The sequence below is a fragment of the Synchiropus splendidus genome, chromosome 12 (assembly GCF_027744825.2).
Source record: "Synchiropus splendidus isolate RoL2022-P1 chromosome 12, RoL_Sspl_1.0, whole genome shotgun sequence".
Classification (NCBI taxonomy): domain Eukaryota; kingdom Metazoa; phylum Chordata; class Actinopteri; order Syngnathiformes; family Callionymidae; genus Synchiropus; species Synchiropus splendidus.
Window position 1 is genome coordinate 19,323,123 of NC_071345.1, and position 21,979 is coordinate 19,345,101.

Consider the following 21,979-nt stretch of genomic DNA (forward strand, 5'->3'; position numbering starts at 1 on the left):
TGACCAAAGAACGTGTTTATTCACACGACACAGCTGGGAAAACAATGTTGATGGGGGATATTCTAAGATTCAGTCCAGACTCCATCACCTCCGTGTCAGGGGTCAGAAGTCTCATCTGAGCGGGTGTCTTTGCTTGTTGCCAGGGCGACGGTGTGCGTGAGCGGCTGTCGGAGCAGCAGTACCAGCGCCTGGTGGACTACGTGACTCGAGCCTGCCAGTTCCTGTCTCCATCTCCCGCGTCCCTCCAGCAGCAGGCGCCGGTGACGCTCGCGGAGCCGCCGCCGTCCGTCACCAAGTCTTACCGCTACCTGGTGGAACCCGCCTTTGCCAAAGTCTTCGTCAGCAAGTTCCTCATGGTGAAGGACAAAGCCTTGCGCGTGGGCTTCCACTGACATCACATTTCAAAGTCTTACTTTGTTCCGCCTTAAATATATATTTGTATAAACTGCTCAGCGAACTCAATGAAGACACTGATGGCAGTTCAAGTGCAATATTGACCCAGGGATTTGAGGAGCAGAGTTGCTTGTTTATATTGTTGTCAACATTATTTTTGTATTGATCCAATAGATCAAGTCTAAACCCTCAACATGGACAAAACCATTTAAATAAAACAGAATCTTTGTCATCATTGTGTTGGCTTTATAGATGACAGAGTGAGTCAGCTCCTCCTCAGTGAGCCTCCTGCAAGCAAGCAGGAGGGCAAACTGCCCGTGGGCTAGCGCTTGCTGGATCTGGACGAGCGGGTCGAGATCTGCTGCCGGCCACGTTTACTTCCTGTAGACTTCCCACTGCACACAGACATGTTATCTATAGCAGAGAAACAGAGGGTGTGTTACAGAACCACCTGAACTGCAGCATGCATCTGCTCAACAGTGGTCAGCTGCTGCAACTTTTGATGGCTGCGTCGCGGTACTGGTGGAGTCATTTCACTGTGCTAAGCAGCTACAACCACATGCTTATTGGGAAAGAGTCATGTGGCTTGACTTTCATCAACAGCTGGGCCACTCTTCCAAACCAGTGCCTTTCTGATCCATTTCAGTCCATGTGTATTTAACAGGGTTGAAACTGTTGGTCAAAGTGTTGTGAACTACATGTCCTTTTAAATACCAATACTGTCATTTTCACGGAGAACAGGGACAGAAGCAGATTTCAGTCTGAACAACTCTTGTTTTTCTAAGCCGATTATTCTTTCATGTCATTATTACTGATATGATTTATTTCCACTAGTTTGATACAGTCAGTTCAGCTGGACCGTACCATTACGGTAACAGTCAGAAATGCTAACCTGGATGGTGACTTAACCAGCCAAGCCCATCAGTATCAGTGCTAGCCATCGATAACCAGTGATGCAACATTTAGTGCCCTCATTTTCAGACGCTACCAGGATGGCACTCTCCACCAGATTTGTGTATATTTTCTGTGAAATGGGAGTCACAAGGCTGTAAAAACAAGGGACCTGAGTCACTATAAAAACAAAAGGGATCTGTGCCTGCTACGTGGAAATGGTGCACGTTCTGTGGAACGACCCAGCCACTGTTTTCCAGCCTATAGAAAGGAGGAACTCAACACTATGGACCAGAAACAGCCACCAACAGAGACAGTGCTCCAGATGGTGTGCACTGCCTCTGATGTTGTAGACATCTGTCAGTTGACCTACCAACAGTGGGCGTGAAGCAGATCGCCATCTTGCCTTGTCTCCTCAGCTTCACTTCCTCCTTCTTCAGGGCAGCAATGTACTTGGAGTACGACCATGACAGCTGTGGAGAGGCAGCATAGTTCATTGGCTCTTTCTACCCGGGTAGGATTCCTGAAAGCAACGTCACCAGCAAAGAAGTCTTACTGGCTGTTTGGGGTACAACTGCGTTCTGCTGACAGTCATCCTTTCTTTCTCAGGCTTTGTGGCCTGACCGTCCTCCACCGCATACTCTTCTTCGCTCTCTTCCGCCACGCGCATTCTCAGCTCATTGTCCTCCTGTTAAGAGCAGCAGGTAATGGACTTCCTGAATTTGTCATTAAGAAGCAGCTTGTGACAAAGTTTTATGTGTGTGTGCACATCCACAAACAAGTTTTGTGAAAGGAAGACACACAAAAAGTATCTAAATCTATTGGAGCATCTTCTGAGTACATTGACACTATATTCAGAACCATTTGCATGACTTTTGATCTGCAGCCTTTTTTACTAAATATCTTCAAGCTCATCACAAGTGGACTGTTCTACTGGGCTGTTACAAGCTTGTGTTGACCATGAAGAGAAGATATTGTCACCTCACCACAGGATGATCCCACCAGATTCTCTCAACTGACTCATTAATCATATCTGTTGTCCTCAATAAAAAGGTTGTTGTTGTGTTACGAGGACACAAGATGATGACGCTCCCTCAGAGATGCTTAGAATCTTGCTGCTTGGAGACAGACAGCAGAGTGATTCCAGCTCGACAGGTGAGTTCCAGGGTCCTCACCTGGGACTTCCTGGCCTCCTCGTCCTCCAGTTTCCTCCGCTGTCTTTGAAGTTTGGCTTTGTGCTGCATTCTCCTCTCCTCCAGCAGCGGCAGGAGCTTCTCCTCCTGGATGCTGCCTGTCAGTTTTTGAAATTCAGGCCAGTACCGAAGCAGCTCGCCGAATACCGACATCTGCACTCAGAGCCACGCCGGTCAGAGACACCCACAGACACACACTCGGCCTGTGGCCTCTTACCTGAGCCTCCCTGAAGACGTACGGCCCCAGGTTGTACTGGTTCTCCATGATGTGCTGGGCTTGCTCCTGAGGGATGTTGATCTGCAGCGATGGAGGCATGGCGGAGTTGATGAAGCAGTTGACGATGGTGTTGATCTTGCGGTGGATGGTGGAGTTGTCGCAGTTGGAATGACAAAGATCCTGAATGACCACAGATCAGTGTTAAAGGTGTGTCTGTGGACTTCTGGGACACATGCTAGTTGACACAAAACATAAAGCTAAAGAAGCCCTGTGACATTAACTGAGGTGGAGGCAACTGTCTCCATGGTTTGAAGACAGTTTTGGAATGGGTGCTGTGTGGTGGAGCGCCCCTCTCTACCTTGTAGCGCTGCACCTCCTGCCAGAAGAGGATGTTCTTCTCCATGAACTCTCCCTTCACTGAGACGAAGCGCTGGAACTGCTCGGCTGAGCCGGGATTCAGGAGAATCCTCCGGAAGAGGAGGATTTCCTTGGACGATGTCATCCACAGGTTTTCAGACTGCAGGCAGAGAGGTCGCAGTGTTACAACTAGGCTGGCAAATACCCAGCCAGAGTCAAGAGGAGCAGCATCATGAAGATGTTTAGGAGGACCGAGGACACAGCATCTTCAGCACCAGCTGGTCTCGCTGTGACCTTGCTCAAAGTAAAGCCACCAGGTGAGACCAGGTGTTTCTCTTTCTCAGCGATTCAAACGTTCAACGTCACATGATCTGCTGTTTTTGTGTTGGACTTGTTGAAGAAATGTGTATCTGGATGAGTGTCAATAAAAACATCAAGAGCTGCACAGCTGCGGAGCTTCCACTGAGAACTCCAGCAATGACTTCGATTTCTGCTCTGTTTCCAAACACACTTTTATGAGTGAGGCTATAAAACCACATCAACTTAGCATCAAGAATGGAGAGCAGCACTGCTCCAGCTCGACCATGTGAGATGGAACAGTGTGACGGAAGAAGCGACTGAGTCAGTGTTCTAAGTGCGGCTGCAGAGCCACATGCGGCCCTCAGGATTCAATCATGTAGAAGTGTGTCTGGTTGCTAACAAAAAAAAGTTTTTTTTTTCTTCTTTTAAATTAATGTTTAACTTTTTGTTACTGGATTAACTGTAACTTGTTAAAGACTTATTTTTTTCTTTTTAAACCTCTATCCATTTTTTATTTTGATTACTTCAATGTCCCTCCAAGTTAAAGGAAAGAAATATTTAAGAATCATTTCATCATACTTAAATAAAATGAAATAATATACAATTGAACAAAAATGTTGTTCTTTGTGTATTGTAATTACACTCCCCATATTTGTTTTTTTCCCCATTTTGTCCTGGTTAAGATACTAAGTGTTTTTTTTTTTTTCTTAACACAGTAAGATGCTGTTTTTCTTTTGGATTGATGGCTCCTCGCAACAGTCTCAGTTTATCATGTGGCCCAGAGGATATTGGATGGCTCACCTCTGACCTAGATGTCAGGTGGAGACACCTTCAACTCAACTGTAGGAAGCATCTATTCTCTGTCATCTGTCTACATGAAAACACAAAGAGCTGAGAGGGGGCTGTATTTTGGGGCCCCCTGGTGAGGTTCAGTTTTGTTGTTGTTGCAGCTCCTGAACACCCTCAGGAAGCCTGAGCCAACTTAGATGATGAGGATGATGATGATGATGACAGTATGTCTGCCAGAGATGAGATCATGATCAGACTCATCTGACCTGCCAGCTTCCACACAGAGACAGGATCGCAGCTGCTGCAGCACACTGACAAAAGGTTACTCACTCGTCATCAGATTTGTCCTCCATCCAGTGTGTGAGCTCTAACCATTGTGCCAGAATGACAGAACCTGAGCCTGATGCCAAGAGACTAAGTGAATCCAGGGACTGTCTTCTGCTCCTCACCTTTCCGGCTCTCTTGGTCCTGCGCCGCTGCTGCTGGGACAGTCTCTCTGCAGCCTGCAGCTGAAAACCACACACAAAGATGTCAGCCAGGCTCCAGTCTAGCGCCGACTCACTTCTCAGGCAGGTGACCCCTGTAATCGTGTTTCCTCCGTCGCACACCTCCACCTCTCTGATGTCATCTCAGTGGCCCGTTCCTCACCTTCCACCCCGCTTCCCGTCCCCAGGCTCGCCTCCCGCTCCGCCACGTAATGCTAAACTGCTGCTTTTTGCCTCATTACCTAATGAGAGCACGGCTGCGAGCAAACCTCGTAAACTCGATAACATAATGAGGCCTGAGGTTTGTGAGTCTGCATGATGAGGCAACCTGAGAGAGCGACAGCAGCGTGCACCTCTCTCACATGACAAGACACAGATCCCGCTCCACAACACTGGCTTGGCTTTGCTTACCGTCAGAGCAGGATCAAGATAGAAAACATCAGAGTCTAGGACCACGGAATGATTATTTCATGACCTTGAGTGACCCGGCCACCATGACCTCAAACACACATCCACTAAGGAAGTGATGAAAACATACAGCAGCCAGATCGACTCATTTCAGCGGCTTTGACATTGTTTGAAATGATGACATAGATGTCAAGAGCATGTGTGATCCTCTTGGATCATAACCACTCTGTAGTGAACTGGGCCACAACTTTAAATGGCACTATCACCACTGTAGCTAGCAGCTCCGAACATACCACAATGTGCACGTCATGTTGAGTGCGACCACTGGGGGACTGAATGATAAGACTCAAGAATCATCGGAGGTTATGTCTGGCATATGGTGGATAGTTCCCGCTGCATCTCTGTGTTTGGTGGGCTAAGACAGGGGTTCTTGGGGTTCTTTTTTCTTTCCAAGAACTTCTCCATAGTTGGTAACTATCACAGATTTGCTGCTGTCAAGTCAATTGAGAGACACACTACTGCTGCCATACGTGGCAAGTGTAGTAAAACTGAGCGTCTCGCGGCCCTCACAGCCCAAAGGTGTAAAACAAAAAACTTCTAGCGCCCCTCTAGGGGGTGCCCGCGGCCCAAGCATGGGGCCCCGGCACCAAGGTCTTGAATCGCTGGGCAAAGACACAGCCAGTGACACAGACCCATAGCTCTCTCTCATCTGGACAATTTATCAAGGCAGGGCAGAAAATGTTCCGCCCTAGTTTCTCTTACTTTGAAAATGAGTGTGTCAATTTAGTTGCAATCTGTCAACCCTCACACAACCTCGCTGATGTTCCTGAACACATATGCAGCGCAGGCTCATAAAACAAAGGCTGAATCAGAGTCTCAGTAGCTGCAAATATCATCTTTGGGGGGTTTTCATTCAAATGATATTGAACCAAAGAGCCTTGGATTCATACCTCAAGATTTTAGAGGCCCTGACCACATGCAATTCATTGAGCGAGAGACTTTCACATTTCAAACTTATGGATGAGTGGAAATGAGGACGGCCCGTTTAAAAAAAAGCAGTGACAAGTACCGACCAGAAGAGGGCAGTAACGACACTAATTTGAAGACATAACAGAAAAATGCAGGAACAGAAACATTTTGCAGATGCAATGGCAAGTATCTGTCACTGAGATACAAGTATCTGCAAGTCAGTGATTTGTATTTGTGAATAGACCTGGAGGGCAATATGAAGTTTTCGACAGAAGCCTTTACCTTTGACTTTTGTGTCTGGCGATCGATAAATTCTGCTGTAGCCAGGAAGAGAGGCAGCCATGTGTTTTCGATGTGGTTCTTCACAATTTGTTGAATCTCCTTGACAACGGTGTCGGAGAGGGCTCCTTGCTTTATTCGCTCCAGTCCACCTGCCTGACTTAGTACCTGCAGCAGGACACCACAGTGTGAACACTTGCAGAGCAACATATACGCAGCGCATTGTTAAAATAAACTGGACCAACTTGAAGGCACCAGACTGGAAACCCAAACCCCCACTGCGCTCTTTATCACCCCCGCGATCCCTTCATCTGCTTTCTTTCTTGGAACATTGATCTGGTCGTGCTGTTCAGTTTTTATTCAAAATTCTTTTCTCATCTCGCTCTGCAGTCACTCACACTGGGTTCCGAAATCAGAACCAGTCCCTCGCTGCACAGATGAAAGGAATCTAATCTGTGAAGGGATGAGTGACTGACTGAGGGAGAGCGGTGCCAACACAGTAAAACTGTCAGTTTATCCACATCACTCACGCAAACCACAACCAAACTAAGACGCCGGTGCAGCAGCCAGACTTGGTCTCACAGAGATGGACTCCTCTAGACTTTAAAAACGTTGCTCTTACGACGAGTTGCTGGACATGTGATGAGGTGTGAGAGTTTCCCTTGGACCGCTATCCTGGGAAACATCACCAGACGTTCTCGTGACTGACTCACTTGGATTTTGTTTCTTTGTTTGTGGCTCAATGAGCCCTGGGTTAACTCCACTCTGCATGGTGTGTTTGGTAGACTTCAAAGCAGCCTGGTCAGACACTTACACTGTTCTGTTCGTCGATGCTGGCAGGACCATCTGGGCTGAAGAAGTACCGCCTGTTAAGATACTTGTTCATGATGACAGAAGACTTCTCCTGCCTCTCATCCTCCTCTAGTGGCGGAATCATCCTGAACTCCCTCAGATCCAGCCAGCACTGCAGGTGAATACTGAGAGAAACACAAAAGACGCTGAGCCGGTCAGAGGTTCTCTGAACCATCTGCATAACAAAACAGATGAGGACGGAAGTCACCAGCACGAACCTGGCGTCCAGCTTTTCTAGAAAGTCTCTGAAGTAGCGAATCTCGTGATGGTGGCGAAACAAAGAAGCCAGGCGGTAGCCTTGGTAGCGGGGATGCACCTTGGACCAAGCGTCTGGCAGCCCAGTGTCAGCAGAAGACAGCAGCAAATCAGACTTCAACAGAGAGAACATGTTAGACGTTCATACTGAAGATGATTCAAAATGCGTGTCGCACCTGTTTCCTCTGCGACTCATCATACAGACTCCTCAGTTCTCTGTACTCCTCATTGTCCACGTGGCGCACCTCATCATGCACACTGAGCTGAAGACACCAGTAGCAGTTTAAGTTCAAGTGCTAAGATCTATCTGAGGCATCGGAATAAAAAATCTTGCTCAGATAAACAGCCTGTATTGACTTTATTTCACCTGATGGAAGGTGTTTGTGTCCCTGCTGATCAGTTGTCTCCAGGCCTCCAGCAGGATGTTAAGCGTGTGTTCCTCCACCTCATCAAAAAGATCTTCAAACGCCGGCTGCAGATGGTTGTACACCCTCTTCCTTGTCTCCTCGTCGACACCAAGGCTGCGCTTGGCTGAGCTGAACAGATACGTGGTGTACAGCAGCTAGAGAAAGGAGCAAGGTGATCACATTTATAGGCCTGCGCCACCATGAGCATGACATGACTGACGTGGTGAAGAAAGAGGCTGACATGATACAGTCCCTTTTTGCTGTGGTTTAGAGCAGGGGTTCTTAACCGTTCTGGTCTCGGGGCCCACCTTTTCCAGAACAAATGGGTGCAGGGCGCATTGAAGGAGTAGAACTGATTCATTACAGCGATTACTGATTTCTGATACAGAATTACTGATTTGTTTTCAATAACCATACACGTACACAAACCAAAACCATGTGAGATGACATGAAACCATGTGACTATTGTTAAGATATTTGTCATCGAAAGGTCCAACTAGCAGCAGAACCAGGTGCAAGTCATGTTCATCAAATTGACTAAAGAAAAAAAGAAGAAAAACACATTTAATGCAGACTGTTGAGATAATTGGGAAAACTGTGTCATGAATCCAATTCTGAATAAAATAAATAAACCTTTTTTTCTTTTTTATAAATAAACTGTAAAGAAGATAAGTAAAGTATAAATGCACCGCCATAAAATGTTTTAATTGATTTTAAACTACTCCAACAGGTGAACAGTTTTTACTGTTGCTGAGTGGCATCACTTCCTTTATCATTTTTTTGTTGTTGTTAACTATCACAAATTTGCTGCTGTCAAGTCAATTCAGTGACACACTACTGCCACCATATGTGGAAAGTGTAGTAAAACTGAGTCTCCCGGCCCAGAGGTGCAAAACAAAAAACTTTAAGCAGCCCTCTAGGGGGCGCTCTATGGTTAAGAACCACTGGTTTAGAGCATGTTCCCCTCCATTACTGGATGCACTAAAGAATGCAAAGGGCTGTGTCCTAAATCTCTCATGACAGCACAACTGTCAGTGTGTATCAGTCCTCCACTAGCTTTACTGGCATTAGAAGTGTCATGTAATGTTTCAGATGTTTTGGTTTCAATAAGATGTTAAAGGTTGGTGGTCGACCTTCAGCCTGATGACGAGATGTTTGTCAACAAAAAGAGCTGGTTTGGAAAAGGTAGTGAAAGGTTTTCATGTGTCATGTTCTTCAACTCTCAAATGAGTCAGGCTATCATAACGGTGATTTTTCAAATAATTAAATCAATATTTTAAAATTGCATGTCTTTGTTCGTACAAACATAAATGCAAGAAAAACATCTGATACCGTTTGGATACCACATTTAGGAAAAATTCAACCACACCTACCAATAGATTTACATAGTCATACTGTTCTTGGTAACCTTCCATTAAAGAAAGAAAACTATTACTCATTGACTTAACTATAAACAGCCAAAAGAAATAATGAAATAGACTCAAAAGGAGCTGATGAATATTCAGCGCTTATGAATAGTGGCTGAATTATGCTGGACAAAAATGAGAAATTGGAAATGTGATTCTTTCGTATGATAGAAGTGAACTGTGTGTGTACCTGTGCTTCCCGCTGCACTCTGTACGGGTCCAGTCCATCCTGATAGAAGAGCTCATGATAATGCTGCAGGTCGGTCCAAAAGTAAACAGCGTTGGCCCAAATCTTGAACAGTTTTGGAGCAATAAGTCACAGAAATGATCCCATGTCTTGCCATGTAAAGGCCTGAAGTCAGTTACCTGGTTTCCAGATGCTTCACAGAAGCCTGTGGTGTACATGCCGGCATGGGCCTCCACACAGAGAGCCTGCAACATGCTCTCGATCTGACTGCTGTCCAGCAACTGTTTAGCATTGTGCAGCTACAAGACACAAACCATGGCGCATGAAAACGCACTGCGTGACTTAACACGTGTCAAGCTTTCACCTCTAGCTGGACAGAGTGGGGCGGCCAGGCCAGAATGGCATCAGGACAGAGAGGCGGCAGGTTCAGTGTGGTGCACTGGCGCTGCCAGGATGGCTGGTGGCTTGGAGCACTGGTCGGTTTCTTGATCAGCAGTTTGGCGTACTCATCACGGAATGCTCTGACATACTGCGAGGTCCAGAACCGAGGAGCCCTGTCAAATGACAGACACGGTCACAGGCGCACACGGGAGCGTTTACTCTGGCTCACGTGAGAGTTACCAGTAGCGGAACAGGGTCTCAGTGAGGTGCGGCTGCACCAACTGCAGTTTTTCTTCCGTCCAGCAGGAGGAGGTTATCAGCCCCAACCTGGAGATGAGCTCCATGTTCAGACGGTTTTGGTTGCTGCTCAGCAGGTACCGACTCCTCATCAGCGCCAAGTAGCTATTTGACATCAGGAGTGAGAGGTACATCAATGTTTATTAGTCATAATCTGTTTCAGAAAGTGATTCTAGATGACAGGTGCTTCGCAGATATTCACCTTTCTTTGCGTTCACTGTGTTTCATGCCATTCAGTCTCTCGATATCCAACCAAAGATTGAGTATCTTGTCTCCTGATGTCCCACATAGAAACTTCCTAAACTCATCCAAGCCCGGTCGACCGTCATGGCAACAGGTATCATGGCAACAAATGCCTAGTAAACGCTCCGTGTCAGCGCCCCCACTGTCCGGCACCTTATCCCACTCTGGCTTTTCTTGCCGTCCACTTGAGTGCGGGTCATCCTGACCTTTCCCACTCTGCTTCGATTCTTCATGTTCCCTGTCAGGGGAACACTGGCAAACTTTACTTTCACAGGCTCCATCTGGGTCGCCACGCTGTGTGAGCTCTGCTTTATTTGCTCCAACCTCTTCATTCATCATGGCCAGCACATCCTGGAGCACCTGCTCAACTATCCTCTGGGCCAGATCCTCCAACTGTTGCTCAGACAAATGAGTGAGCTCTTGTTTGTCAGCTGCTTCCTGAGAGGGAGGGATGCCCTCCTCAGCAGTGTGAGGGTCCTCACATCTCAAGGAAGAGGAGGCTACTGATGCTACTGGGGGAGCTGTGGTTGTCTCTGGACAAACGGAAGCACATTTCACACACTGGTTTTTGGTGTGGCTCTGTCTCCTTTGATTATAGAACAAACATGTCAGGTGATCCACTTTCCTAGACACTGAAAACATGTGAAATAGATTAGGCCCATCGGTAACCAGCAGAATGACAAAGGAAAGGTTCTCACTTCGATCAGCTTCTGCCTTCAAGTAGCTGCAAAAACAACACTGGGAGGCTGAAAACGTGCTGTCAGCAGAAGAGCAAGTTCCCCACGGGCTGCTGCCATTTGGGATCCAGCGAAACAGCGTCTTGGCTAGTCTGGTGAACACAAGAAAAATGACCATGAATAAAATACTGGACACCTGAATGGGTGTGTCTGTCATCTGATCTCCTGCTGATGAAAAGTGAGAGAAAGCAGGCCAAGCATGTCCAACACCATTATGGAGGTCAGCCAGAGTCGATGTCACACTAGACTTGAGCTTCTGAGTTCATCTGGTTACAAACATTACGGCAACAAGGCTCCATACCTGTATTCATTGTAGCAGTTGCTCTGAAGAAAGAACGGTAGTTTCTCCTTTATGATCCACTCAAGTCCTTGCTCTTTGTCGAGACACTGAAATGTCCACACAACATTAGTCACACATCAACCACGCACACAGCACAGCACTAGTATTAGAACACTGAGCTCACGCAGACAATATACTGGTTGTCCACCAGCAGCTGTGTGATGGAATCACCCGATCGCAGTTCCTGTTTCCTTTGCTGCAGTGCATCGCTGATTCGAGTGGAGACTAACTCAGCAGCATCACTGGGTACCTCGAATAATCCAGTCTCCTGGTTGTACTGTAAAGCGGGCGAGAAACACTGGGGAGCACAGAGTGCTATCATCACTGGTCAGAGGAGCTGAAGTTGAAACAATGAGAGTCAAAAAACAACTTTTGTCAGGAATAAGCTGCTCAATTTGTTTCATTTTAAATTATTTGTGTAAAAATAAATACATAAAAATAAAGTATATATTTGCCAGTAGCAGACGTATGTGATCTTTTTTAGTTCCATCAAATTATTATATGATGTGATCAGATAGTAGGTAACAGAAAAAAAATGTTTTCAACAGCAGGAGTTCCACCATCATGGGGTCAATGAGAGCACTGCGGAATCAATAGATGGGTGGATGCATGGATAGCTTGATCCCAAACTTCTTGGCAACATGGTTATAGTACGTCAGGCTGCAGGTGTCCATAAATGTCAGCCCTCAGTAAACCTTTGTCACAGTGCCTGTACATTGTCTGCTCCTCAGTTTACAGCTCTGAAACTAGTCCCAATGTTATCGCAACTCACTGGAGCTGTACAGACAACTGATTTCAGAACTTAAACTTTTCAGCTCAGAGTCAGTCAACTATGGAGCAACTTATCGGTCTCCAATCAAGGAGGAGGAGAAAGAAGGCAGCAGACTGGGGACAGAGGAGACTCCATCCATCTGTTCCAAACTGCTGAAGATTGAACCAGACCTCGAGAGGGCATCTAGTGTTTGTTGTAAAATGGACCGTTGCGTAATTAATCCAAGCACAGGCGTAACTTACCGGCAGACTCAAGAAATCATTGAAGTAGAGTGTAAACACGTCGTCCGAGACCAAAAAGTCCTCCTGCAAAAAGGATAACAAAATGACTGAAAATATCTGACCCAGTTCTGCCAAGGTGCTGGGTAAAAGAGAAACCACTAACCAGTGTGTTGGCGGAAACATGAGGCAATTCTGAAAGGAAAGCAACACTGGATTTAGAGTAAGGTCATGAAAACCTCTTCAACAAGACAGCAGTGAGCTCACCTGTTAGATTGTCTCTGACCATCATCATCTAGACCTACAGGGGACCAGGACACAGAGTTTCTATTGAAAAGATATTTAAAAATTCATTAGCAAGTGAAACAACAACAGTGTGAAAGTCTTTCGCCGCCTTACCTGTGAAAAGAAGCTCAGTCGCACAGGAGTGGAGCAGCACTCTGCCGCCTCTTGTAATTACAGAATGCTGGTTGCTATGGAAGTGGACTCACTTTCAAAACAGAAGGGGGAGGCGGTAAAAGTTTAACTAGACACAAAGGCTAATGAAACAACCAATATGTCTTTCTCAGAGCTCTTTGGCAGAGCTCCTCTTTCGCAGTACAACTTTAAACATTAGGAATAAAGTCAAAACTGTCAGGAACTTTGATCGGGAAGTGAGACATCAGACTGATGAATCAAAGGACCATTTGAGTCAACTGGCAAAATAGAAGAGGTGACATTGTCAACAGAGAATCAAACACATAGGGTTTCCAGTGAGTGAAACAGCACGTGTTAGGTAAGAACAATCTATGACTGCCACAGTAGAGAAGAGCTTACTGTTTAAATGCATTTCTAAAAGGAATGCGATGTGATCATGAACTATTACTTAGGAATAAATGGGACCGTAATTGACATTTACATTAGCAATGCCTATGGTGAGAGAATAAATATCTTGTGTGTGATATTCAATTCCAGACCTTCAGTCAGGAATATTAAAAACATACAGTACAGGCCAAAAGTTTGGACACGCCTTCTGAGTGTTTTGTGCTTGTACGACTTTCTACATTGTAAATACTTAATACTTAAGACATCAAATATATGAAGAAGGATCTATGGGATTTGGTAGCAAGGGAAAAAATGTGGAATAACTCTAAATATGTTTCATATTTTAGATGACTCACAGTAGCCACCTTTTGCTTTGCTGGCAGTGCTGCAAACCCTTGGCCTTCTTCATAAGCCTCATGACGTAGTCACCTGTTGGAAAACCTGATCAGCTGACTACATCATGAAGCTCCTGGCAGAATGGCAAGAGTGAGGAAAGTCGTCATCAAAGTAGAGGGGGCCTGTTTTGAAGAATAAAGTACGCTCTTACAGAAGTCTCTTAATTCCACGTGTTCAGTCTTGATGCCTTCAGTGAGAATCTGCAATGTACACAGTTAAGAAAACTCATTGTATCAGTGGTATGTCCAAACCTTTGGTCTGTACTGTAACAGCTTGGCCTGACTATCAAAAAGCACCGTTAAAAGTTATCAGCCACAGCGTTCTCCTGTTTATGAATGAAGTCGCTCAGAACCTGAGGTCTGTTTTCGTCACTAGGTGGCGCCAAATACTAACGAATCAGGTGCACGCACCACTCGCAATAAGCATGGAATATAAAACCCATAGTATGTTTTTTTAAAAGTACGAATTTATTTAAAAAAAACAGAAAGCACAGCTAAAATGGAACATCCCACTGGAATAGAAGAAATAAGTTACATCCCATGCTGGAAGCGACAATCACAGCAGATTCTGTCGCTGGTCATGTTCAAATTTAAAAACTCAAGAGAGAGTTGCGTTGAAAACAGTAGAAAAGTCAGAAAGGCATTAAGTACATGTGTTGGTTTCATGCATCGGCTCAATCAGTTTGCAGCTTCAGCAGCAAACAATCTAAAAATGTCTGAGAGGTAGAGAGATATCGTCTTCTCATAGTCTCCGAATGTTTCTCTTGCTCTGTGCACTTCCTGGAAGAAGAATGTCCTTCTTGTGACGCCGTCCAGAATGGCTGCCACATTCTCTGGAGCCATGAAACGCACACAAGCAGGCGGTGCAAAACTGGAAGCCACAGTCAGCACTGCTGCAGACCCCCTCCCTCTTGATGGAGTGACATCGGGCAGGGTGCCGACACCGAGGGCACGGCTTGAGACTCTCGTCATGAAAGAGAGTTTTAGCAACCTGCAATAACAGAAGGGTTCATTCCTGGCAACTTCAAACAGTATACTGGATTGAGATCAGCTGAAAAAAAAAAAAAGGAACCTACCTCCAGGAACTTGTCCCGTTTGCTTGTTGAATGTAAAGTGCTGTATGTGATGGGTGTTAAAGTGCTAGATCCCGACTGTGGAGTGCAGAAGCTGGAGCTCTTGGACTGGCTCTGGACCGTCTTGAGGGCAGATCTTTTAAGAAGAGTCAATCGAGTTTCAGCATCCGCAACGTTCACAGAACCGCCAGTCTGCGGAATACAAAATAAAAGGTTAGCTTTGGCCCAAGGCCAATGAAATATCCAACCTCTGAACACACATTTACATCCCGATAATGTTATTGAATTTTGACTTGAGACAAGAGCAACAGCTACCTCCAGAGCCTCCTCCAGTTCACTGAGGTGGATTCGTCGCCTGAAGCTTGCACGCTTGTCCTGCTTGATTATTTCATTCCAGCTTTTACACACCTGGCTGCACCTGAGAGGTGAAGCAAAAATACAATTGACATGGGCAGTGTCACCTACCCATAACTCCAAGAAGCCATGTATACATGACACAATAAATAGATAAAAATGACAGGTGAAGTTACTGTGTAAAGATTCAAAACAAATGTATCAAGAACATTATTTGTAAGGACAGGTGCAGTTTAACAAAATGGCATACCCAACTTACACTTGACCTGCTATCATTGTTCAGTCAGTTTCTAAAACATTGGTTCTAGGAAAGGATGTTTCCATCTCGCATTCATGAGGTGAAGTGGTTTCATGCAACATACAATACCTGTAAATGCTTTCAGTTGTGAGGTGGCTGAATATTGTAGACAGAACATGCCCAAGATTTCTCTTCTTCAGCTCTGAGAGAACGTCCACTTTTCCCACACCCATTTTTCTCCCAATCAGTCCCGCCAAGGGCATAGTTGTCTTGAATGGTACAGGGGTTTCTGCAAGTGCTGCTGTGGACTTCAGCTGCTCTCTCAGGCTGGGGCTCTGGCCTACAAACATCTGGGCCCTCTGTTGACACATGGCATGCACCAGCTGCAGAGCAGGGGTGAGTGACAGATCCACTTCTGTCGATTTGTGACGAGCTGCATCTGATTTAGCAGGAGTGGTGTCTGACTTGGTGGCGGTCATCCTCAGCGGCGTCATGAAATTGGGTTTCCCTGTTCCCAATTTATCAGCGGTCAGAATGTGGCTGGGGCTGACGTTTGCAGCAAAGACGTCGTCTTGCTCATGGCTGTGACCCTTCAGGTTCAACGGGTCTTCCTCGGACTGAGAGCCTCCTTCTTTCAGCGTGGAAAGCCTGTGTTGGCGCTGAAGACGGGAGCGGCGTTTGGATTCGGAAAGAGTTGGAGTTGCGCCATTTCCCTTGGTGGCAGAGTGCAAAAGCTCTTGGAAGGAGCCGTCGTGATCAACAGAGGAGTCCTGGGATTTATCCAGACCCAGGAAGCTAAAGCCACTGTCACCACACACAGACCTAACAGAGGGAGATTTGTTTCAGTCACGTCACAACATGGAAAAAAAAAAAAGACATGTTGTCAATCTTCAAGAGAAGCTTGTTACACTTACCTGGAGTATTTGGGTGTATGCATGGAAGATGGCGTGCTCAAGACACTTGAGAAATCATAGAGGTCATTTGTCAAGCAACTGATTGGTGACAGAGAATTCTCCTTGGACGGTAGAAATTTGTTCAAATGTGGACTTGCTATATTAAGTTGATCACATGTGCCTGAACATCCATCTGACGATGGATCTTGCTGGTCTACTCTGGAGAGGTGGCAGGAGTGAAAGGTGCCATCCTCGAGGGTGGAGGTCCGCATCTGGGAGAAGAGAAGTCGACGCTTCCTACCAGAGAGTTGGGGGTCCTGGTCTAACTTTAAGGTGCTAAGTGGCAAAGCAGCGCTGAGAGAATCAAACGGAGCGCTGCGACAGTGATCCGACGTGGCATTGCTGACAGATTCTGCCCGTTTGGTGTAAGATGGTCCTGTTTCACAAGTCTTTGTGGTGTCAGTGCTTGGTTTGCCTAGTAGAAGCCTCTGTCTAACGGAGGATTCTCTTTTGTGAACTTTAGGAGTCTCACACCAGCTGAGGGCCTGTGGTTGCTGCACAGATAGACAGTCTCCATCTAAAAACCTAGTCAAGCGTGTGGCACGCTCTTTGGGTGAAAAAGTCAGCCTGACGTTTTCTTTAGGCGTGTCATGAAAGTCTATTAAAGAGGAAGCCGACCGGCAGGAATCGACTTCACTCTGAGGACTTTGGAAAAAACCCGAGTAGCCACTGTCTGACCCATCAGGACGGTGTCTGTCTTTGCAGCCGCCAGGGAAGATGTGGGATTCCGGGGTGAACTGCATGTTCTTCTTGTTGGCTGCCCCCACTGCCACCTGCTCAGCAGTAAACCAGCCTGCAAATAGACAGAGAGAGAGGTTAGACTTTCAGAAGAAGAAAACTGTCACCAAAGACGGGTTTCTACTTGTCCACATGTAAACATGAGATGGAGACAGTTGAGCCACGTCATCAAGACCACCTTGCTCATGTTTGTGGTCGCTAGCTCCTCTGTGACCAACGCAACAAAACCGTAAAACGAGACAAGTGCAAACAATATTTTGCCCTATGGTCTAGGTCAGAATCTCACATCATCTTTGAAGGTCTAATACGTGTCTTTCGTGACGCATCAACTAATGCAGTTGAAGGCCGCATCACGCTAAAAAGGCAACTTAAAGAAACGATGAATCTTGAAGATGAAGTTATGGGAACCTGAATGTGAAGCTTCCAAATGGTTCAAACAGACTGATCTTGCAGTTTTTGTTTGAGGGTGAGCAGAAGCCAAACACCCCCAGCTGGTTCATTAGTGGTCACCATGACGACCATCAGATCCCGCTCGCGTGCCGCTATTGCAGGAGCTCGAGCCGCCAAATGAAATCCTGCGCAAGCGCAGACGATTGCATCGTTTAACACTAGCATTAAAGTTCAACAGAAAGTGTAGAAATAAAACAAAACAGAACTGTCTTTTTGTTTTATTGTACGACTGGCTTTTGCTCTTGGCCTTTTCTGAGTTTGACAGAAAAGGCCAAGACTAAAAGCCAGTCGTCGTAGATGCCAGCGTGTTAGACGGCAACATCAAAAACAAAACACATTTAAAACACTCACGCAATATCACGCGAACGCGATGGAGTGGTCCGTCTTCGGAGTCGTTCAGTTGGTTGTGTCCCGAAACTCAGCATGCGCCCGTCGCCGCGGCCTCAGAGCGCTTACATGTTATGCACTAGACGCCTCGCAGCCACGTTTTCAAATTTCGAGCCCTCGACTACGGCGATGACGCACTTCCGCTTCAGTTGAACTTCCGTCCTCGGTTGCTATAGTAACGCGTTTTTACACACAAGCAATTAGCTTTTGGTGACTGGCGTTTTTGTCATTGTTTTTCAGCCATGACCGGCGCATTCTGTCTTCCAAACCAGTCTACAAGAGACGAGGACACCGCTAACATCCCAATAGAACACTTGGACTACGGCTACATACAAGAATGCAAAGATGTGAAGTACCTTGAGAAGATCTTGAAAATACTCAGGTGAATGTAACAGGTGTTTTTAAAGCAGTGGGAAGTGACTGGTACGACAAAAGCTAATCTCTAACAATACCAAACTGAGTAGGGGACTATTATTGCTTGTGCAGACCCATAGTTTGACATATACATTTGTGATGTGCTAGTACTGATCTATGGAATGAATATATCATGTGCATGTGTTTCACAACAGGTCTGGCAAAGTGGGCTTGTACCCTCATTTGATTGAGTTCTGTGAGAAACATGTTGAACAACTCGACCCACGATGCCGTGCGCTCAGGAAAGACAACCCTGTGGCTACACCGGCCAGTCTGTCCACAGAGGAGTGGGGACAGATTGTTGATGACATGAAGGTCCTGCACACGCTCTCAGTTTTACACAGACACCCTTGAAACGTACAATCTAATGCTTGTCTAATATTGTCGTAGTAGAAATGGCAAGAAGAGTCCAGAATGGTTGAGACCTCACTGAACCATCGAGCGGTTGAGGACCTGGAGAGAGACACTCTTCCGCCTGTGAGGGGGGCCAACTGCTCTGTCCCAGTTTGTAAGGTAAACCTAGCAAAAGAATCTCTCGAAGAGTTCTGAGAGCTAAGAAGATGTGCTGTTACAGAATTCCGCAGCAAAACAAAAGAGGAACACCACCAAACCACGTGATTATAGGGAATGGGACAAGTGAGTCGCTTTTGCTCTGTATTTCATTATGATCTTAACTTCCTCTAAGTGTGATGACTGCATCCTTTATTTAGGTTTGACGTGGAGAAAGAGTGTCAGAAGATTGATGGGGACCCTGTGGCAACGGAAACCCCTGCCATAAAGAATGCTGGCCATAACAAAATCAAGACTTCAGTGGAGACTTCAAGTAATCCTGTCTATCCTAAAAACATCTGTCAGATTTAACATTAAGACCAGATGACCTAAAATTGTAGTTCGTCCTGTTCATGCTCTTAGTGATGAGCATGTTTGAAAAGTGATGTTTCATTGACTGTCGGCTCACTTCTCTTCTGCTTACAACACTGAGAACACATTTGTGGTATGAACCCCTCTGACTTGCACACAGGGCGGACCACACAGGAGAAGCTCATTCTGGCCAATCATGAAAAAGACAAAGGCAACGAAGCATTCAGAGCTCACGACTATGAGGAAGCAGTGGCATATTATTCAAGGTCTCATTATCTCTCATGGAATACTGAGTGCATTCGTGATACGTGTGAATGACCTTTGTTTTCTTGTGCTTAAGGTGATCTTGTTCTAATGCAGACAATGATCTAAACATCGCTGTCTAAAATAAACTTTAAGTCTAACGTTAAGTTTTCGTTAAATTTCCATTGCAGGAGTATTTCAATCATCCCAACTGTGGTGGCTTACAACAACAGAGCCCAAGCAAGTATCAAACTCAAACAGTGGCACAGAGCCATGATGGATTGCCAGAAAGTCCTTGAAATGGACCCTAGAAATGCAAAAGGTCTCTTTTATTTGATAACTGATCCAGCCATGTAAATCATATCTCATCAATAATTTGAATGCCGCTTAGGTTTGCTACGCCGTGCCACCGTCTACAAGCACAAGGGTGACTTGAAGCGAGCAGCTGAAGATCTGAGGCAGGTGCTTGAAGAGGAGCCGCAGAACACAGCTGCAGCTGTAAGTTGTTCTACACCTTGACAGTGTATCTTCCTCCCACTGAGTGTCACTGTTTGTTTCTTTCTGACTTCCATTCCATTTCCATTGAAGGCTTGATGACGATGTTTAAAAATATAAATGTTACAGGCAACAAAGGAACTTTTTTTTCTGTCATTCATTTTCAGAAGTAACCCTTAAACCCTTTGAAACTGAGTCCGTATGCATCAAAACTGGTCCAGGGGTCCTGGGTTGAGGCTGAGGTTCATGCAAAAGGAGGAGCAGGAAGTTGTGCATGAATGCATTAGAAACCCAGCTGGACTGCGCTCAGTTAAAAGGGCTACATATCTAGCTTGTCCAGCCACAGAGGCTGTTTATGGATCTGACAGCACGTCCAAACTTCATCTCCTTCATGCTCCAATGAGCCTTCATAGCCCATGCCCTGTGTTTTTGCTTTTTTCTTCTTACCACAGATGCAGTTTCTGACCTCAAATACGAACTGTGCTGGGTCATATTACTTTCATCTTTATGGGGGTCGCGGGAGGCTTTTCCTAGCTAATTTGGGTGATAGAAAGGGGACACCCTGAGCCCATCAAAAGTCCACAGAACAAACAACCATTCATATACTGTACATACACCCACGGACAATTTAGAGGACTCAATTGGCCTCTGTATGTTTTTGGTCTGTGGGAGGAAACTAGAGTGCCTCGAGTAAACCCACGCAAGGACAAGGAAAACATAGAAACTCCATGTTTGTTTTGTACTATGCATTTATTCAGTTTAACTTAGTGATTTCTGAGGGTCTTCGTTTGCAATAGTAAAACAAGTCTTGCTTGGCTGTACTTCATAGTAACTGTTTAAATATTAACACGATAGTTGACCCTTTACTTTTGACAGTGTGGCTGTATTTATTTACTCTTATCGTCCTGTATACTTTCTATAATCTTGTAAGGCTGCTAACAAACACATTGCTATTAGATGAGAGGGTTGAAAGGTCCGTCACTTTATTGTTGCCATCAAACCGGTCCACCCCTTCAACAATAACACTTCTGGGAAGTCAGCTCTGAACAAGATAAGCATTAGATTCCACGTTTGCCCGTAACAAGCGGCACTTATAGATACAGACATTTCACAAATGCTTTAAAAACACGAGTATTCCAAATTGTGTTTGAGCATTCAGGGTCATAACTGATTTGCTTCTGTTGAAGGAGACTGTAAACTTAAAGGAAAATATTATCTTAGTGTCATACCAATTGCTAGCAGACAAAATGTCTGTTTATAGGCCCAGTGCATCGCTGTTAGATTGATCTGTCAATATCATGAATTCACCTTGCAAGTTTAACAGACCTCATGAATGAGGTGACAGAGCATCTATTCCAGCAGCCCTTTATTTTGCTCAAAAATGTCTACTTATCCGATTCAGCTGCAACATTATTTTCAGTTTCTCCTGAACATATGTCAGACCTCAAGTCCATACCATTGTATGCAATCAGAATTGGAATATAATACACAACATTCAGTTGTGAACAATCTATATCTGATATCATTATGACCACTTATTGTAGGTTTGTAGGTCCCTCATTTGTCGCCAAAAAATTTGGTGAAGGTAGTCCAATACTTGATGTGTGGCTGTTCTCTGTTGACCATGTTGATTCTGTGGTTGAAATCTGTCAGTAGTATGAAACAAATTTTCGGTGGATGCCATTGTCTTACATGTCAGCTTTTTCTTCACCAAGACAATATACTCTTTAAATGATATCGATCTGCTGCATTGGTGGCATATAGACCCATTTCAATGAAAACAAGATGGCAGGTAACAGAAACCTTTCATTTCAGACATGTACAACACTGGCTTCACATGGCATCATTTTTTTTCTTTTTAAGTTATTATTTTAATGACATTTTTTCAAAGGCTATTTTCTGCGCAGTTATTAGGTCCTTCTTTTGCTCTGAGTGAGTAACTGTTACCAGGAATGATTTGAATTGTGAATCAGAGCATTATTATCCTGGATGTCGGTGACCTCCAAACCAATGTCCAAATGGTTTGTCTTCCAGCAACTCTTGTCTGAAATGGAAAAGAAATTGGAGGAACCTGAACAGAAAAACAAAGGGAAAAGAATCCTGATTGAAGAGGTAGAAGATGACAAGAGTGGCGACGAGGCTGGAGCCGGTGAGATTTGTTTCCTCAAAATCAATGTGACTATTGATTCACGCTTCCA

The 21,979-nt window shown here is 45.3% G+C and overlaps 4 protein-coding genes across 16 annotated transcripts in view; 2 read left to right on the forward strand and 2 right to left on the reverse strand.

Annotated features, from left to right (window-relative positions):
* The window catches only part of LOC128767966 (intermembrane lipid transfer protein VPS13B-like), a 252,311-nt gene extending 251,509 nt beyond the window's left edge, over positions 1-802 (forward strand). For 4 of the 5 annotated variants that reach the window (XM_053880402.1, XM_053880404.1, XM_053880405.1 and 1 more), the window contains one exon: positions 144-802. In XM_053880402.1, coding sequence (XP_053736377.1) covers positions 144-392 — 249 coding nt within the window. In that variant the 3' untranslated portion in view covers positions 393-802. The remainder of the gene's footprint in view (positions 1-143) is intronic. The other variant, XM_053880401.1, reaches the window with a different exon arrangement.
* Positions 1-13,639, reverse strand: LOC128767968 (regulator of G-protein signaling 22). 8 transcript variants are annotated; one of them, XM_053880408.1, is made up of 25 exons: positions 13,537-13,639; positions 12,776-12,866; positions 12,644-12,703; positions 12,543-12,571; positions 12,401-12,463; positions 11,511-11,684; positions 11,348-11,433; positions 11,008-11,138; positions 10,269-10,941; positions 10,010-10,171; positions 9,753-9,942; positions 9,568-9,687; positions 9,392-9,493; positions 7,756-7,950; positions 7,565-7,651; positions 7,352-7,503; positions 7,096-7,258; positions 6,285-6,449; positions 4,590-4,649; positions 3,053-3,211; positions 2,695-2,874; positions 2,460-2,630; positions 1,841-1,972; positions 1,658-1,757; positions 1-807 (listed from the first exon to the last, which is right to left on the reverse strand). In XM_053880408.1, exons 3-25 carry the CDS (start codon positions 12,669-12,671, stop codon positions 716-718), a joined length of 3,414 nt encoding a protein of 1,137 aa, XP_053736383.1. In that variant the 5' UTR covers positions 12,672-12,703; positions 12,776-12,866; positions 13,537-13,639; the 3' UTR covers positions 1-715. The 8 variants fall into 8 exon arrangements, with proteins under 8 accessions (XP_053736383.1, XP_053736384.1, XP_053736386.1 ...); XM_053880409.1 differs by having other exon boundaries at positions 13,546-13,587; XM_053880411.1 differs by lacking the exon at positions 13,537-13,639 and having other exon boundaries at positions 10,269-10,842; positions 12,776-13,492.
* LOC128767969 (sperm-associated antigen 1-like) overlaps positions 13,032-21,979 on the forward strand; it is a 20,632-nt gene continuing 11,684 nt past the window's right edge. The window contains exons 1-10 of the mRNA XM_053880415.1: positions 13,032-13,151; positions 18,009-18,150; positions 18,338-18,497; positions 18,576-18,695; positions 18,757-18,818; positions 18,893-19,005; positions 19,204-19,309; positions 19,478-19,608; positions 19,678-19,784; positions 21,816-21,930. Of these exons, the coding sequence (XP_053736390.1) occupies positions 18,011-18,150; positions 18,338-18,497; positions 18,576-18,695; positions 18,757-18,818; positions 18,893-19,005; positions 19,204-19,309; positions 19,478-19,608; positions 19,678-19,784; positions 21,816-21,930 (1,054 nt within the window). The 5' untranslated portion in view covers positions 13,032-13,151; positions 18,009-18,010. The remainder of the gene's footprint in view (positions 13,152-18,008; positions 18,151-18,337; positions 18,498-18,575; positions 18,696-18,756; positions 18,819-18,892; positions 19,006-19,203; positions 19,310-19,477; positions 19,609-19,677; positions 19,785-21,815; positions 21,931-21,979) is intronic.
* fbxo43 (F-box protein 43) lies at positions 14,055-17,881 on the reverse strand. 2 transcript variants are annotated; one of them, XM_053880417.1, is made up of 6 exons: positions 17,733-17,881; positions 16,155-16,986; positions 15,370-16,062; positions 14,964-15,066; positions 14,652-14,840; positions 14,055-14,566 (listed from the first exon to the last, which is right to left on the reverse strand). In XM_053880417.1, the coding sequence occupies exons 2-6, from the start codon at positions 16,934-16,936 to the stop codon at positions 14,318-14,320; spliced, it is 2,016 nt and encodes a 671-aa protein (XP_053736392.1). In that variant the 5' UTR covers positions 16,937-16,986; positions 17,733-17,881; the 3' UTR covers positions 14,055-14,317. The 2 variants fall into 2 exon arrangements, with proteins under 2 accessions (XP_053736392.1, XP_053736393.1); XM_053880418.1 differs by lacking the exon at positions 17,733-17,881 and adding an exon at positions 17,218-17,291.